The sequence below is a fragment of the Penicillium vulpinum genome (genome assembly GCF_028829585.1).
Source record: "Penicillium vulpinum strain IBT 29486 chromosome Unknown utg000001l_segment0_segment0, whole genome shotgun sequence".
NCBI classification, from domain to species: Eukaryota; Fungi; Ascomycota; class Eurotiomycetes; order Eurotiales; family Aspergillaceae; genus Penicillium; species Penicillium vulpinum.
This window is the reverse complement of record NW_026643241.1, coordinates 6327567-6344870: the sequence shown is the minus strand read 5'-3', so window position 1 is coordinate 6344870 and position 17304 is coordinate 6327567. Positions and strand designations below refer to the sequence as shown.

Genomic DNA, 17304 nt, shown 5'->3' with positions numbered 1-17304 from the left:
TCAATATATATAAACCAGTCTTCCAGTCTCCAAACTTGCTGCGAATCCGCCGGGATTCTTCTTTCGTCGATGATAATTGCGGTCAATTTCGTCCCACAAAGTGCAAGGAGCAGCGTCATTTATGCGTCTCGCCTCAGCTGCCTAGTTCCTGCTATCTCCCCATGGTGGAAAAGACAGACGGGCTAAGAAAAGGCGAGGAAATTAAATAAAGAGAAGAGTAGTCCCTGGTTATACATGGAGAAAGTCCTACGGTTTATGCTTTTTATCGCCTTCGTATAGCCACATCTAGAAAGACATCCAAAAGAACATCAGAATATTCTAACATATAAAATCCCTAATATTATCTTGGGCCAAAGTCCTATATCGTCAAAGAGAGGCCCATGAGCATATTCTTGCTCTGGCCGAGTCGAAGGAAGGTACAAAGAAATACACACACGCAAGTACATATGCACACCCACAGTAGGTACCGCTAAGTACCGGTCAGCTAAGCTTAGTAAGTTTGCTTACAACCCCCTCACCCCCGCACCCCTCACTCCCGTCGCCTAGAAGATCTTCAATTCTCCAATTCCTCCCAAATCAACGAGTAAAAAAAATGAGCATACCAACTCACGAGAAGGCCGTGATAATAGGGATCTCCGGGCCCTCGAGCAGCGGCAAGACAACCCTTGCGCGGCTACTGCAGCGCATATTCTGCGGGGTGAATCTTAAACCCAAGGACTCACCTCTAAACACGTTCATAATCCACGAAGACGATTTCTATTTCCCAGACGATCAGTGTGTACACCTTCTTAATTGAATGCCGTTCATATACACCCAACCAGACACTAATATCTGCCCTAGAATCCCCTACACAACAACCGCCTCCGGAACAAAAATTCAAGACTGGGACACAGCCGCCGCAATTGACATCCCCTTCCTCTCGCAAGCACTGCACTACGTACGCGAAAATGGGAGGCTCCCGCCGCGCCTACAGAGCAAGGAAGACCAGAACGACGAGACATCTTCCGGCGTGCCAGACGAAATAGTGCAGGAGTTGAGGGATGTCGTTGGTTCTCGGTTGCGGGATGGAACAGCAGGGAAGAGCACCGAGAGCCCGACCATTGCATTCTTAGAGGGTTTTTTGCTCTTTGCGCCTCCCCAGTCTAAATCCGAGCAAGAACAGCACGTCCTCCGTTCCGTTCATGACGCGATAAATCTTCATCTCTTCCTGCCTGCGGCGTACGAGCTTGTTAAGGCTAGACGCGAGGGAAGGAGTGGGTACGTGACTGTCGGGCCAGCGCCGGAACCGCCAGTGCAGACTACAGAGGATGGGGGAGATGGAAAAACGAGGACGGAGATTGATCTCGAGGCTGAGGATGATCGTCCGCCGCAGAATTTCTGGGTCGATCCGCCTGGGTATGTGGACGATGTTGTCTGGCCGCGGTATGTGGCGGACCATGCTTGGTTGTTGATTTCTGATGATGAAGACGAGGATAAGAAGGGCGGGAGCCAGGCTCTGGCGGAGGCTGATCTTGTTCGGAGGGTTGGGGATGGGACTAGGGCTAGGACTGATGTTGGGGTTGAGGTTGCACCGGGCTGTGGGAGTGCAGGGATGGATGTTGTTTTGAGATGGGCTGTTGAGTTGATTCTAGGATATTATTTGGATCGGACGTAGTATATATATACATGACCTGAATGGTAGACTATACAAGTGCTATATATACAGTGGCTTAAGCAATAGAATCTTGTCTTTCATTTTTGCTATCTGCTAACTACAGCGATGGTTGCGTCTACTTATGTGGTTTCTTATTCAAGTCCCAGTATTCTACTTCGTAGCAATTCTAACATCTGAAGCCATCCCAATATTCTCAGACTCAATCCCGCGCAATTAGTCCTCGCCACCCAAGAAGAGTCCAGCATCATCATGAGAAGTCAAGGTAATACTAGGAGCACCAAAAAATATATATCTCTAACCCGTTTAACTCACTTCATATACATGTATAAGCTATGCATATAATAGCCTGTTTCTGCATAAAAGTCACCAAAAGGGTCCTCGGATGGAATCATCATCATTACGTGCATGCAGCAACGTTCATCCGACCTTTCGAAGCAACTCCCCCGGAAGAATTAATTTCCAAAGAACGCTCTGATGTGCTTTGGATGCTCTTTTCAAATATCCCTTTAGAAGTTAAAAGCATAAACTGTAGGATTTTTCTATGTAGAACCAGGGACTGTAGACCTGAATACGGGATTTTCGAGCTGTCCAGGGTGTATATTGGCTTAATCAATAGATTTCTGTCTGTTATTTTCCCTATCTGCTAACTGCAGCGATGGCTGCGCCTGCTTCTGTGACTTCCCATTCATATCCCGGTATTCTCCATCCTAACGATACTGAGCCACCCTCGTCATCAAAGATTTACTCTCACGCAATTGGTCCTCGCCATCCGAGAAGGTAGTCAATACGATCTCTCAGGGGCATTGGGGTGATTTCCACAGGTGCAGTGTTGATAGTCTGCTGAACTTCAGATCGAATCAGCTCGGGCTGAAGTAACAGCTCCGGCAGAACTGTGTCCATCTCTTTCTCCACGTCAGCATTCGTAATATTTACTGCGTAGTCCACTAGGCCGTTGGAACAGCCATACACTTCATTTTGGGGGTACGAAGTCTGGTGAGCAAGGAGGCCGAAACTGTCGAAACTGTCGAAACGGAACCCACAGTCGCGCATCAAGTACGACCAGTAGTAGATAATGTGAACAGATGCCAGGAACCCGAGTAGTTGGACAAAGAACTTGATCAAGGTCCACAGTCCGCGTACAGCGCGGAGTGGCCGCTTCTTTGGCTCAGCGACTGGAGTTTCCGCAACTAGGGTTTGTGTGCTTGTAGATTTGGAAGCTGGTTTAAATATTCCAGTCTCTCGAATGGCGAAACTGTCATAGAAGAATGAAGCTGGAGTCTTCGCAACCGGGGGCTTAAAATGATCAAGCTTGCGAGAAAGTCTCAGTTGAGAGGATGGAGATTGGCACCTAGTATCAAACCTCGGGTGCTTTGGAGGGATATGTTCAGCTTTAGGGCCAAAAAGAGTGTAATCTTCTTGGAGATTGGTTTCGATATCACTGTAGCTGAGCGTGGTCCTAATCCATGGCAGCCAGGTGACATCGCCTCGTGACACCTTAACTTCCCATGACACCGTGAACATGCTCAGGGCTTGGGGGATGCTGATGATACTGATGCGCGAGATTCCAATCCCATCTGGCGCTGGTTGTAGCCGAATAGAGTTGATCAGAGGCTTCTCAGCTGCAAAAACGGCGTCAAACTCGCCTTCCGGGCCGCCATGCACTCTAAGGTAGAATTTGCACTTCTCGGCCCAGAAGCTGTGATTGATGAGATCAATAGAGCAAACAGCGTTATATTTGATCAGATAGGATGAAGGATCCCCAGTCTCTGCCACCTCGGCCCGTATGACTGTGTTGACTTTGTGATCCTTGAGTTGTCCGTAGTACTCAGCATTGCACTTACGGAACGGAATCACGAAATTTTTTCCGCTGCCAAACTGGGCCATCAAGCAGCTTTCCACAAGCGTATGTCGTTTGAAGGGCGAAGTCGTGAATTCCATTCCTTGGCCTGGGGGTGTTCGGAAGTAGAGGTAGCCAGACTCGAATTGTGCGAGTCGAGGCAGTCCACTCACAATCAACTCCCACCAATCCCTCGATTTCCCTTTCTGCAGTCTGACCTTGAGCGAAATAGCAATTTGGTATGTCGCAGAGTAGACAATCTGAGGGGTCTGCAGGTAAAGAATGTCATTGTTTAGAACAAGCTTGGGCTTGTGCTTGTTGGCAATTTCCGCGGACGTCTGGGACAGAGGGGGTTGATTAAACCCATGGCCCGAGAAGGATGATGGCGATCCGATGGATTCAAGAGAAAGAAGCAGGTCCTCCTTTTCTTTGTCACTATTTTCACTGCTAGAAAGGCTGCCGTTGCGCCCACGAGTAGAAAACGTATCATAATTCCGCTGAAGCAAGTTCGCTTCGGTCAGCGGCTCAGTGCCGCTCAAGTCAGTCTTGCTGGAAGAAGTTTCTGCATTGCGACAAGGAAAGATTTCATCGAGTAGATTTTCAACTGTCGCGATATTGCCGTCCAAAGGATTCTCAGGTGTAACGTTCGGGGAAACTGGCACAGGAGTTGGAGCCGAGTCTGGAGGCAACGGGATGTTCCCAGATGTCACGCTGATTCCGTCCAAGCTAACAGAACACTTTCGAATGGGAATGGAGCTGGCGATTTCCTTGGTGGCGCTAGTGTCCTGGGACACAGGCTCTAGTCTCGGCGGGTCGACCTTGGTCATCAGGACTTTGTGTCGGATGCCTTGGCATTCATCGTCAGGAGGGATTGAGTCAGGCAGAGAAGCAGCCGTGGCGGATCTCTTACGCGGGTTGGAGTTCGGGCTACTGCCGTTGACATCGTTCTTGCATGGGTTATGAGACGTTGAGCTATCCGAGCTATCAACCCGGGTGTACATCGCCGAGATATTCACAGTACGACGACCCCGAAAATGATTACCCTGCGAGTCATCATGAAGAACAACGCTCCCAGAGGTAGAAATAGAGCCATTCTTGGCAGGGTATCTCTTGGTCTCATCGCCATATTCATGGTCAAGGGGAGCGTCTGTATCATTGTGGGCGAAGTCGGGCTTCAATCGGATGATCCAAGACGGGCTTTTGACGATGTTTGGCGACTTAACATTGAGGATTGGTATATGAAGGTTGGGATGACCGCAGGCTTCTAGCTTAATTCAGACGACAGTCAGTACTGAGACCCAAAGAGAAGACTCAAGGGCTCCCTGGTTTTTCAATATTACCTCCATGGCAATTGTGATAGACACTGGGTCTTCTGGGACGCCGCTCCAGTCGCACCACAAATCGAGGTTGCAGAGAGGGCTGTCGTTAGGGTCCATGGTGGGCTCCGTGGTGGCATCCATCGTGAGATGAGATGACGATGAATTGAGGAAATGAAAAAAGGAAGGATACAAGAGAGAAAATGAGTAGAGAGTAGAAGAGAAGAGAAGTTGGAGAGCAATCGAGAGGGAAGGTAGCAAACACATTAGGAAGGTACGCGAAGAGATATTAAAGCCATTGCATTTTCACCTCATACATCGTCAATTAAAAAAAAAAAAAAAAAGAGAGAAAAGAAGCAGCACTTGCAATTAGCCAGTGGTACTGCTTTTTTTGAAAAAAAGGGCTTGTATGTACAAGAAGGGCTTAAGAATAGTCTCACTTTTCTCCCAATCTCATGAAAGAACATTGAAAGACCTCCTCCTTTTTATCCCGCTAGCGCCTGTAAAAAATAGAAAAAAACCTTTAGCCACCCAGTTAAAGCATAAAGCATAAAGAGAATAATGAAACACTCTTTCTAGTCTATCAAGACAGAAGAAAGAAAAGATAATATCAAGCCAGACCGTTGAAGAGGTCAAGCAAATCATTGGGGCGTTCCATTTGCGGAATCAGAGGGATCAAACGTTGTTGGGCCGGTCACGGAGCCAAATCGATCGCCTTCGTTGACCATTTGAGATGGAAGAATGGGGGTATTCGCCTGAGTTTGGTCGAAATAACCTCGCGCGGATCCATTGGTTCCTTGAGGATAGTCGCGGTTCCGCTGCAGAGGAGGAAGTATGGTCGAGCTAGGGGGGTATCCGGACCGGGCATATCCCTGAGCTATCATCGCTCCAGTCGAATCTGGGGTCTGTCACGGGTCCAAAATCCTTAGCTAGATATTCTATTCCACACTCTCTCACTGGTTCGCAGAGGGGTGTCGTACAGGAGTGCCAGGCTGGTTCATCGCCATCAGTTGTCCCACAGCGGCCTGCTGCTGCTGGTTGGATCGGCTTTGACCGGTAGGATCAGGGATCTGGGACATGGGGGCTGATGGTTGCATTCCCGGGTACATCTATCCACCGATGTCAGCTCAAAGAGCTCCTAAAATCTGTCAAAGAGGAGGGGAAGGGCTAAGGATACGAACCGCCGCATAATCAGGCACCACCTGCCCTGTAGAGTAAGTCGACATGGGGTTAGGCGTTTGGTAGGTTGCTGGCTGACCAGTGTACATGGCAGGTGTTGGCTGGCTATATGGATCCATTTGACGGGCCATTCGACCATCCACATCATAGAGGCCCTGCTGTTGTCTGCCATAGTCGATCGAAGTACGATGACGCTTGACCGGTGGCTGCTGACCATAGTACCCGTAATCTCGGGCTGTCGGCGGATAGCCTCCATAGCTAGATGCTGGAGGGATCTGCACCGACTGACGCTCCGGAGATCGAGTAGGGACTGGCTGATGGAACTCGTCAGGTCTTGTTGTTCGTTTCCTACGACTGTTAGCTACACACGCCTTCAACTTCCCCGTCAGTTCATGACACTTACAACATGGTCCGAGGCTCCTTTCGAATGCGCAGTTTCACACCTTGATCCGCAAATGATCGGGAAAGGTGAGTTGACTCCATCATTCCAGGGAAACTCTTGGGGGGGAGACTACAAGCTTGTCAGATTCCCCAACTATGCCAGTGCTCTCCACTGTAGACGCAGATCCTTACCTGTGAACCGCTCAGAGATGATAGTCTTCAGGTAGGAGACACGATCCCTGTTGGCTCTTTGTTAGCTTTTGAAATGCGGAGTTAGGCTCCCGACCGTGCTACTCACTTTCGCATCTCGAACAAGGTAAACTTCAGGCGGAATTCACCCTCGATCTTCACCGAGAGATCTCCAAAGACGAAAAACCCTCCATCTACAAAACCAAACGAGTCAGTGAACAAGTCTCCCATTCCAAGACTGGCCAGAACTAACCGCTGTTGTCCACGTCCTTCAACCGGTGAAGAGACGAAACTAGGGTCCCTGCTAACGCAGTCGACGGTGCGACTGGCACGGGACGCTCTTCTGTTGCATCGTACAGACTGCAGCACATGAAATAATAAGGGCTTTGCAGGTAATGTCTGTGCCGAAGTTAGCCACGCGCCCAAAACCACGGTGAATTCGCACTTACTGTGCGAGGTAGGTGCCCTCCTCTCGCACCCGGAGCTGGACGATCGGGGGCGGATCGATCGGTTTGCGTTCTGCAGAAGCCATTAGATCCGGTTCTTTTTTTTTCCTGTCTGTTTCGCTTCCCGTTTCACCGAGGTGAACTAGCTAGAAACCAAAGAGAAGGAGCTTCTACATACCTTTTTCTTTGCCCCCCGCCACGCGGGCCCGATTGGGCTGCTGGCGAATGATCAAATCAAAGTCAGAACTGGTGTTGTTCAACATTGTCAGTGGGATTCCCTGGACGACCGCGTAAGAGTTGCGACCCTGTCAACGCAGACAGAAGAGCTACTCACCCCTGAGCTTCGCGCGAGAGAGAGGCGTCGGAGAATGTCGCACTCATCAAGACGAGTCACAGACAGACAGAAAAAAAGGTGGAGAGAACCCCCAGATTTGAGGTTGCTTTTCAGAGAGTACCAGCAGATACAAAGGCCGATCCTCGGGAATATAGAAGACCAAGTGAAAGTGATCTGTGGTTTTACGAGGTAAAGAGTGGGAAAAGGAGGAAAGAACGGGTCTTAGGACCGAAAGGAAATCCAGTCAAAAAAGATAGAGAGAACCTTGGACGAGTCACGATGTCGTCGGAGAGGGGTGGCAGCTGTGTGGTGGGGTAATGATTTTTTTTCTTCGGACTTCAACCATGGGAAGTGAAGACAAATGAGAGACACCAAATGAGATTTCGTGTTGGAGTAGATGGGAAGATGTGTCGAAGACGAAAACGGAGTGGTGTCGTCAGTTTGCAAGCGGAAAGAGCCAACCGAGCGCGGTTCCAGATAAAAACTTTAAGCTCTGATCTTCCCCTATAAACGGCCCCCCGGGAACAACTGTAGATATTCCGAGATTCGAATCTAAAGAATTTCTCAATAAATTAGGGGGGAGAGAAAAAAAGAGATTCAAATTCAAGAAAAAAAAAATCAGAAAATCAATTGGATCACAGGCTTTCAAATCTGCCAGTCCTGAACAAATCAGATTCTAGAATCCCACAAAAAAAAATATAATCAACTAACCCAATGAATTATCCAAGATTTTTTTTTTTAGGAAAAAAAAAAAGAAATATAAAAAAAATGTAAGGTCAAGAAGAAAGGGAAATCCTCAAATTATACCACAGTAGCAATCTCTTCAAAAACGAGAGCAGCTGAGGTGGATCTCTTTTCCCAAAGTCCCAAATGTGATTGCCTTTTGAGAAGGGGGGGGGGGGGGGGGGGAGAGAAGAACCAAAAAGAAAGCCAAAAAAAAGGAGGAATTAGGCCGTAGACGGAAGAAAAAGTGGAATAGGCTCAGCTACCCACGGTCAAAGGGGCGAATGACGATCAGGATAAGTAGTAACCTTCTGGCTTTCTCTCTTTCTCGTTGGTCCGAAATAGAAATGGCTAAACCGCTAATCCGCTAGTCCGCGCCTGTTTCTTTGTGATCATTAAACCCACAAGGTTGGCGCCGGTTATGCAGGTGATCAGACCCGGTTTTTCTTGTCGTCCGTAAAGGTGTTGGTCTAAACGCCAGGTGGACTCGGGCCCTGGTCCGGCGTCTAAGCATTCCAGTCAAAAGTGGAGATATGCACGATCAAGCCGCATCGCCTATGTCCGGGGGTTGCGCCTGTGTCTCCACACTCGATCTAAATCCTGTAATTAGCCATTGTTCAAGAGTATCAAGATAGTCCATATGTTGAAGTTCATATAGAACTTCTCAATAGGCGGTTATAGCTGCCGCCTGTCAACCAGAGTTTTAACCCTTTGGTTCCAAGGTTCCAATGGTTAGTGACTTCCTTATGTCATCCCGAACCAAAGAATGCCTTCACTAGTAACTCCCACATTCGCTTGGACACCTTCCCCCCTAAACAAACAAAAAAAATTAGGGGACAATACCTTTCTCTTGATGCCAATGCTCCTTCTGGTGACAAAATCCAATATTCGAATATCGCACCTGAATTCTTCGAGGAGTTTGTGTGTACCACTTGAAGGCGTGAATGTCGGAGCCTAAGGGGCAAGGACTCGATCCGCGTTCGAAGACCCAGGTCCAGCACAGTCACAGATTGACAAATGATCGGGAAAGAGGATTCCCACACAATCGCGTGCAGTAGCGTGTAAAGCCCGAGAGCGCTTGGAGAGCACGTTATTCCGAACCGGGACGAACCGATACATGCCGAGTCATGATGCGACAATGGGAAGCAAGATAGGGGAAAAGAGTTGAGTCGAGGAAAAGCGAGAAACAAAATCAAAAGACAGCGCAGGAATGAGACTTGGACAGCGCGTTTAAAGGGGGGAAACACAATGCGACAACGAACAACACACCACTGCGCGCAGGGCTTTCCCCGTGACGCATCACATTGCATAAGAGATATGCAGGCCCAGGATTTCATGCAAGCTACTGTATGCCGACTGCAGTTGAGAGCCACCGTTGGCGCTGGTTGGTTCCGTCAGCCGGAAATCCCTCCATCCAGATATAGGGCCGGGCAGCATGCATCAGCCAACGAAAAGAAGAAAGAGATCAATACCAGAGAATGTTTGGGGGCAGTGCTGCAGCTTGCAGATCGGGAGTTCGTCATGATAAAAAAAATAAAAAATAAAAAAAACCGGTACTTTCTAGTATGGACTACAGGGAGGCTGCTTTGCGCCACACTCGACCCTCGACCTGCGGCTGAGGATGTACGGTACTTTTTCCCCCTCCTCTTCAGTCACATTCCAGATAAATTTGGCTGCATCGGCGGTGCACCTGTGGATCACACATCCTGAGGCTGCTGTGTTCTGCCGAAGAACTTGCATTCCACACTCTTTAGGCATGGGGCCGGTTTTTCTTTTCGTTATCGGGTCCTTTTCTTGGCAGGATTCGCAATAGAAATCCCAAATTATAGCTTGCATGCAGATATTCTGGGGTCCAGGTTGGGAGTGGCACGGCGATGATCATCACTCCCCAGCATGTGATACAGAGACCTGCAGGTACACTTGGCTATGTCAAGCATTCCTGTCACAGTTCATCCGGCCATATGGGATCTATCTGCGCATGGGAGTTTTGATAGCAACGATCATATGCAAGGGTGAGCACCGCAGGATTCACTTTCGATCCGTACGCGCCGATCAGCCTGACAAAAGTCCCATTTCCCAATATTAATCCTGCAGTAAGAGTGCTATCGTTATTGGCAAGTGACTGGGGTAGATGGGACCCGCTGAGGGGGGTTCCGGCGCCAATACCTAGCTTCCAGAGAACGGCGTCTGCGATTCGTCAAACTGATAAGTACAAGCTGACAAAAAGGGGGCCGACTACCTAAGGAAGAAGAAGAAAAAAAAAGAGTCAAGTGAGGGGGTGGAAGGCGGGAAAACACACGGTACAGGCATTGCCTGATGGTCTGACTGAGCCTGAACAGTAGTTCTTATCCATTGCATTATGCCCGAGCGACGAGTTCCTGGGAATGCAGTTGATAGGCCCGAAAAAAAAAACTTACAGCCCTAAATGCACATCATTATGCGACAAGCAAGCCCCAGCACTGGAAGCACGACCTGTCACTTCCTTTTGACTTCCGGGAGTCGGCTCCGGCGCCAGGACAGAAATCCAAAGACTTGAGCCTTTGGTCATGGCGGGGAAAGCCACCATTTCATCTGGTGCAGAGTCATGATTCGGTCGTGGAAACTACCTAACATGACTCATCCAGACACTGGAATAATTGAGCGAAGGGTGGCTGTGATACTGGTGCTAACTCGTAGGGACAAGAGAGAAAAGAAGAAAAGAAAGTTCGAGTGCGAAAAACAAAAAATTAAAAGTGACCGCCAAAAAGGAAGCGAATTTTTCAAATTTTTTTCCCAATTTAAAAGTACAGCACACACCCTGGCCAAAATCCACTGCGGCCCCGATTGGAAAAACTGGGAACCTGTTTGTGTCGAGGCTGTTCTCCTGGCTACTCCGTACACTAATAATAATAATAGGACCAAAGGAAACTCAAAAGGGACCCGTGGAGAACGATCCAAAAAAAAAGCCTACTAGCAGAACGAACCCCTGTTCGGCACGCATGAAGTGAGGGAAAAGGAAGAATGGGGGGCTATGGAGCAATATTAGAGGCGGTTACTGTACGGGGCGGGATAGGATTTTTTTTTTTAGATTCACGGAGACTGTGGAATTATTACCTTAGTGAATTGCACAAGTTAAAGCCAAAACCCAGTCCAGGGCGCATATCTGACAGCGGCAATCTCCATTGAGAACCAGTGGTTAGGAACTGCTAGGTGGGCGCTACTGTGTTTATGCTTAAATGCTGGCCCTTTGATGGTTCCATGGTGGTTTGGGGTCCGTTCCATGGTTTCGTTCCCTCCCTGACAGCTGTCCGGTCCGTGTTGGCGCCGTGGCCGCCGATCTTTCGATCGGTGTGCATCGGACTATAGATTGTTACCTTGTACTATTATTGTGGACATAATGATTCTGTATTCCTTCTGATCTGTACCATCCCTAATGCTAATTAGTATTACTTGGTACTCCCGATCTGGTAAGTTGATGCGTCGACCGTCCATGGGTATTCGATGCAAATCTCACCTTCCTAAAAAGGCTTGGCCTAAAATCCTCCTGTTGGGGGATACCCGATAGACTCACATGCATGATGATTTTCATAATTATTGCTCATGTTTCTGTGTTTCTTCGGTCACCTTAGCCCATTACATATGTACAGGTCTACTGCAAGGATTATGCAGAGTACGAAGACCGTGTACTTATGTTGATATGTGCCCCTGATGGAACACATCAGATGAATGGCAGATCAGCCACAACTACTCCGTATATCGTATCGAAATCGAGATCGAGATCAAGTGCTACGCCTTGTCCCTCGCATATGGAGGAAGAGATACTCCGTACTGGGATTACAATTGGCTATTGGGTCTAGAGAAAAAGACAATCCTTGTCTTCTTTCTCGTAGGCAGTTGCGGCGTTTTTGTCTAACAGATCTATCCTATTTTTGACTTTTTAACCCAGCATGTCCTGCGCGACATTACACTTCGTCTTGGATATATCGCATGCAAGGCACATATCTACTCCATATGAACACTAAACCAAAGAGCTACCCAGTAATTGATACATTGACATAAGATATGCTAATCACACACTGTACTCATTCGTCGCAACTAGATAGAAAGAGAAAAGAAACACCCAGACAAAAAAAACTCCAGATACCCCCATCCCTGCTCCGTGCTGGATGAAATCCCTAAAAAAGTGACTAGTAGTAAATGGACCAAAGAGGATCGACGAGTGTTGCATTACACATCCGTCGCCTCTGGGCACCCACTTAGTGTAACATAGCCTTTGAACAAGAAAAGAAAACGGACAAAGAATATTAAATCGAACGGTGGGACAATGCAGGTCCCGGGGAGGCGTGAAGGAAACGAGAAGAGAAATAAAGGAATCGGAAATTTCGTTAAAACAAACGCCCTGTCCACATGCGTAACTTGCTTCGCAGGCAAAAAAAAGTTTGCACGAATCATGAGCTTCAAGATTATCATGTCTGCATCACGACATCCCCATCCACTTCGTACTCCGCGTCAATCTCTGCATCCGCGTCTGCATCTGCATCTGCATCTGTGTCTGCATCTGTGTCTATGTCGGTACCGTTGGTATTGACCAGGGCCTTTTGGTCATCACCTTTGCCTGGTGGCTTGGAAGCAGACCCTGGCTCAGCGGGAACCATAACGTGAACTTTCTCGACCAAAGCCTTCCGGTTGACTGATCGCGGTGTCTTGGGGTTATCGTTGGATGGACGTGAGACTGATATCCCAGGTGATCGCGAGATGGAGTTAGATTGTTTCTCGGGGGTCCTGGGTGCTTCGGCGTCCTTGTCCTCGGATAGCTCGGGTGCAAGCTCAGCCTCGGCAGCATCAATGCCATTGGGCTTGACAGGTTCATCGGAAGCACCATCTCCATTAATACGCTCCGGTCGTTCTTCGCTCGCATCTACAGATTCTTTGGGTACAGGAGCGATGTTTTCGGCATCCTCATCAACAACTTCAGGTTTCAGACCGTTGGCCTGGCTAGGTGTTGCTTCAGCTGCGGGTGAGTCCGTGAGGATCGAGCTTCTTCCGCGACGAGTGCTGCCTCCAGGCGTGGCCATTGCCAGTCCGGAGGGTCGTCGAGGTGTGTTGCGACCGCTGTTGCGGGCAGCCGTGGGTGTCATTGACATGTTATTGAGTTTGGTGCTACCAGATGGGCGGCCAGGTCTGCGTTTGGGGGGTGCTGCCGGAGGCACAGGGGGCCAAAGTTCGAACCGGGACGGTGGGATTCCAGCGGCAGGGTTGGGGATTTCAGCTGGTTCGGCGTTGCCCGCTGTAGGATGATGGGGGCCATGAGGCCGTAGAGCCAATGTGGAAGGCGGTCCAGCAGAGTCTGCGAGAGCGTCTCTATTCGACCCATTCATCATTCGAGCATTGCTCTCATAGTCGGTCGCCCTTGCCTCGGTCTCATCTTCGTCTTCATCCTGATCCTCTCGGGGAGCAACAGTATGTATGGGAGCACGATCGAAATGAGACTGGTTGCTACGACCCATAATGTAGGGCGTCCAGAGCAGCGCATCTGGATTGAGCTGGACGTAACCCTTGCTTTCCCAGCCACTAATGACCTCGTTATAGTACTTGTGATCAAGACGGATGGCGTACGTCTTGGTGATGGGATCCCGCACGAGAGCTCGAAGTCCTTCCAAGGCAGATACAATGTCATCTGCTGTCATTCCAGTGCGGTCAGACAGATCTGCAATACTGATAGGCGTCTTCAAATCCCGAAGTTGGTATGATAAAATCAATCGCCAGTAGTTCCGATACGAGACCAGACCCATATCAGAGAGCGGTTTCTCGGGTGATCCATTTTTGCCTTCGATGCGGGTAAGGAGGTATGAGAAGTCGATGAGAAGGTTTCCGTAACCTTTTCGTTGGTGGATGGGTAGAGTGAGAATGCAAGAAACGTTGTTCGCTGAGCTTGGACGCTTTTCTTTACTAAAGTAACCAACAAAATGGCAACCCAGATCGTCATACTCAGTCATGACATAGAATAGGAATGGCTCAACATCGTAGTAAAGAGTCTTGGAGCCTAGGAAAAGTTTTGCGAGAAGGCAAAGGTTTTGGCAGTACACCGGGTTCTTGCGTCCATCAACTTCGAAGATTGAGATCGATCGATCTCGATAGATCTCGTCACCAGGTGGATGCTTCGCAGGGCACTTGAGTTTGTGCCGCCAAGCGACGAAGTCCGAGTTCATGTACTTAAGACAGAACTCGCAAATGTACAGAACACGGTTACGGCTGTATTCCTCCGGGTAAGGCGCTGCATACCAGGTTTCGATCTCATAGCCACCGAAATTGATGGATTTGATCTTTGAAGGAGGACCAGAAACCTTTTGTGATGCATGCGGAGTGACTTCGCCATTGAGTTCTGCTTCCTTCACTTTCTGTTGCCATTCCTCTTCGGCTTTCAGACGTGCCTGTTCAAACCGGTCGCGATCGAATTGTGTGGGGAGTGTCCTGGATGTATCTTGTTCGGCTTCGGACAGAATGCCTCCATATGGTTTTGATTTTGCGTCATCGGTCTCACGGTCGAACAAAGTCATGGAGTTGTAGGATATGGGGGGAAGGGGAACGAAATGTGCCTGGGGTTCTGGGGCCACAGGTGGCGGCTTTGGTGCTTTCTTCTTCTTGCGTTGCGGTCGGATTTGAGTGCCTGTTATTTTAGAAATTTTTGCCTCGTCCAGCCGGAACCCAATAATCAGTTTCCCAAACTGCCTAGCTACCACGCGGCAGTGCTCTCGGTCCACTGCGCGGGTACGTCGCACGCGTACAGAGCGTGTTCGAGCGGGAGAGTGGAAATCACCATCAGGAGTGGCATCCACGCCATCCAATGCCGCATCATTCAAACTTGGGTGATCGGAGCGGAAAGATGTTTGTCGGAGTCTTTTGCGAAGCACAGGTGTGTGTTCTTCAGCATCGATTGATGAGGCCTTTCGCTTGCGTAGCGATCGCGAGCTGTTGAGCATCTCGTCGTTGACGCCTGTGTTGAATATCGAATGAAATCCCTCGTCATGTGTACCAGCGTGCGCAGGTAGAAGCTCTTTAGGAAGAGCTGAAGCTCCGAGTCTGATTTCTGTCGTTGGATCTGTTATCGTGTCGGGCTCTAGATTGTTAAGGACACAGCCGGGGCACCTCCATGGTTCTGGGTGTTGTAATGTTAGTGGGTGTAATAAATAAAACGGACGGCGAGATGATGAGACAGAAATCAAGGACAGAGCGGTCGCGTACCTTCCGTTTCATCAAATGCTTCTTGTTCACGAGCGCATTGCCGATGAGCTGTCGGAAAGTCGAGTCAGCAATGGTTCAACCTAATTGGGGTAAAGGGCTCGGCATCTGCCAAACGGAGTAAGACGTACAGTGATCACCACACACAATACAAGTGAGCCACTCCTCAAAATCTTCACTTGGGTCGTGTTCCTCGTCTTGGGTGCAAAATCTATTGTCCTGTTGTTAGTACTTGAAAGTCCTACCTCTGTGCCCAGTGCGATATCGAGCCCTTCTACTTACATGCAGTTTGCGCCACTACGGATATCAGTTTCGATATCATCGCGGCCACTCTCAGCCTCCCAGTCTTCAGCTTCTGATTCGTGGTCACTTGATTCGGGTTCTGATACATCACGGTCGTTTGCCTCAAACCCGGGATCGGCATCCACGTCGGCTGCCTCAGACTCCGCATAGTCTTCTTCAGAACCCGCATCGTCATCAGGAAGCTTGACAGCTCCAACAGGTTCAGCCTCGTCATTGTCGTCATCGTCTTCTCCGTTCAACCCATTGATACTCGAGTTGTTTCCATCAGCGCCTTCCTCTAGGCCATCCTCATCAACTTCTCCAGTGTATGCTCGGTGAACGGCATCTTGAAGCCGTTGATCCATTGCATACAAGTCAGTCTCTTCTTCGCCCTCTGCATCTAGGTCGCTGTCGGCTGTGTCCATAGGCGGGTCGAGTTTGCCCGGTTCATCATTTGCTGGCGGCACCGTCGCCGCCATAGTGAAAGTTACCGCCACCGCCAGGTTGAGCACAGAAGTGCTTATTGTATGCGCTCAGGCAGACTAGGGTATCTTTTCGTTAAAGAAGCTTAAACCGAACCGGTTACAGAAGCACCCCGCTGACGTCGGCACTGATCTGGGGGTGCATCTGGATCAAAAGCGGGTTCGAGGCAGGTTGGAGCAGTGCCGAAGTTTTTTACAAACAGAAGTACCGTTCGGGATTGACGTTCAAAGTCTCCAGGCGCAAAGTGAAAGCTAAACAAACAAGAGGTGTCAGTCGGCCGTTGGGGTGGCTACGCATCGCACGCGCGTCGCAAAACAGAAACTCACCCCAAGAGAAACCAGTGCAATCTTTGATTCAAAAGCGTACCAGACGCGTCGACAGACAGTCCATACACCGGGGCCTGTCTCTTTTACAATCGAATGCGATCCACAGCGACCTTCACGCCCCTTGTCCTGTGAGTGTCGTTGCAGCGCGCTGAGTCAGCGCAGGCTAAACCACTTTGGGTGGAGGAGACCTCAAGCCCGTTGCTGTAGGAAGAGACACTCCCCTCCACACTCTCTGCGATCTACCTACTCTCCTCCGTCCGTGAGAGGCTTTACGGCTCTTAGCTCTACTTTGATACCTCCTTACGATCAAATACATACCCATACAACTGCACGCCATGGGTGTCCCTTTTGAGGCCCTGCTTCCCTATGGGATTATCATGGGCGTACGTACCATTGGTCAATGCCTTCCAGGACTATAGCTCACCAATTGCTACAGATGTTTGGCGTGACAGGCTACGGTCTTCACTTTGTCAAGCGCTTTGCCAACGATGGCAAAAAGGCGCGCTGGAACCGGGACCTGTGGGATAGAGTAAGTTGACCCCATCCTTGTCGGCTGCGGTCGGAACTTGCATAAAGCACAATGGCTAACATTTTCACAGCAAAGTGAGTGATTAACAGCTTATCGGCGGACCCCAAAGCATCTAGGAATAATTCTATAATTATATGAGGCTAATCGCAACCAACAATAGTGATGGAGAGAGACCAACGCATCACAGGCTCATTCCGAGGACAGTCCAGCAACCACCAAGCGCCCACCGGATTCGAAGTCAGCAACCCATGGAAGGTACGAATAACAGACTGCGATTTTAGTCTCCATGCAGAAATGCTGACCCGAGATATAGATCGAGAGTCGGATCTACTAGTTTCAAAAATTGCAACCTCTTTTCCTTTACGTTCAATGTCTGCGCCTTCCTTACTTCGTGACCATACATATCC

The 17304-nt window shown here is 49.2% G+C and overlaps 6 protein-coding genes across 6 annotated transcripts; 2 read left to right on the top strand and 4 right to left on the bottom strand.

Annotated features, from left to right (window-relative positions):
- Nucleotides 1–592: 592 nt before the first annotated feature.
- N7479_002261 (ribosylnicotinamide kinase) lies at nt 593–1654 on the top strand (the record flags this gene model as incomplete). The annotated part of the gene is made up of 2 exons (XM_057249958.1): nt 593–774; nt 841–1654. The coding sequence occupies 2 exons, from the start codon at nt 593–595 to the stop codon at nt 1652–1654; spliced, it is 996 nt and encodes a 331-aa protein (XP_057114390.1).
- A 747-nt stretch (nt 1655–2401) lies between these two features.
- N7479_002260 (uncharacterized protein) lies at nt 2402–4951 on the bottom strand (the record flags this gene model as incomplete). The annotated part of the gene is made up of 2 exons (XM_057249957.1): nt 2402–4759; nt 4832–4951. 2 exons carry the CDS (start codon nt 4949–4951, stop codon nt 2402–2404), a joined length of 2478 nt encoding a protein of 825 aa, XP_057114389.1.
- A 497-nt stretch (nt 4952–5448) lies between these two features.
- Nucleotides 5449–7398, bottom strand: vosA (the record flags this gene model as incomplete). Its single annotated transcript, XM_057249956.1, has 10 exons — nt 7337–7398; nt 7181–7248; nt 7006–7075; nt 6810–6955; nt 6666–6750; nt 6541–6606; nt 6390–6497; nt 5989–6334; nt 5788–5916; nt 5449–5712 (listed from the first exon to the last, which is right to left on the bottom strand). Exons 1-10 carry the CDS (start codon nt 7381–7383, stop codon nt 5449–5451), a joined length of 1329 nt encoding a protein of 442 aa, XP_057114388.1. The 5' UTR covers nt 7384–7398.
- A 3772-nt stretch (nt 7399–11170) lies between these two features.
- Nucleotides 11171–11615, bottom strand: N7479_002258 (uncharacterized protein; the record flags this gene model as incomplete). Its single annotated transcript, XM_057249955.1, has 2 exons — nt 11171–11398; nt 11610–11615. The coding sequence occupies 2 exons, from the start codon at nt 11613–11615 to the stop codon at nt 11171–11173; spliced, it is 234 nt and encodes a 77-aa protein (XP_057114387.1).
- Nucleotides 11616–12504: 889 nt separating this feature from the next.
- Nucleotides 12505–16038, bottom strand: N7479_002257 (uncharacterized protein; the record flags this gene model as incomplete). The annotated part of the gene is made up of 4 exons (XM_057249954.1): nt 12505–15194; nt 15281–15328; nt 15409–15488; nt 15560–16038. 4 exons carry the CDS (start codon nt 16036–16038, stop codon nt 12505–12507), a joined length of 3297 nt encoding a protein of 1098 aa, XP_057114386.1.
- Nucleotides 16039–16703: 665 nt separating this feature from the next.
- N7479_002256 (NADH dehydrogenase [ubiquinone] 1 alpha subcomplex subunit 1) lies at nt 16704–17231 on the top strand (the record flags this gene model as incomplete). The annotated part of the gene is made up of 5 exons (XM_057249953.1): nt 16704–16751; nt 16805–16897; nt 16968–16971; nt 17058–17152; nt 17211–17231. The coding sequence occupies 5 exons, from the start codon at nt 16704–16706 to the stop codon at nt 17229–17231; spliced, it is 261 nt and encodes an 86-aa protein (XP_057114385.1).
- Between the last annotated feature and the right edge of the window lie 73 nt (nt 17232–17304).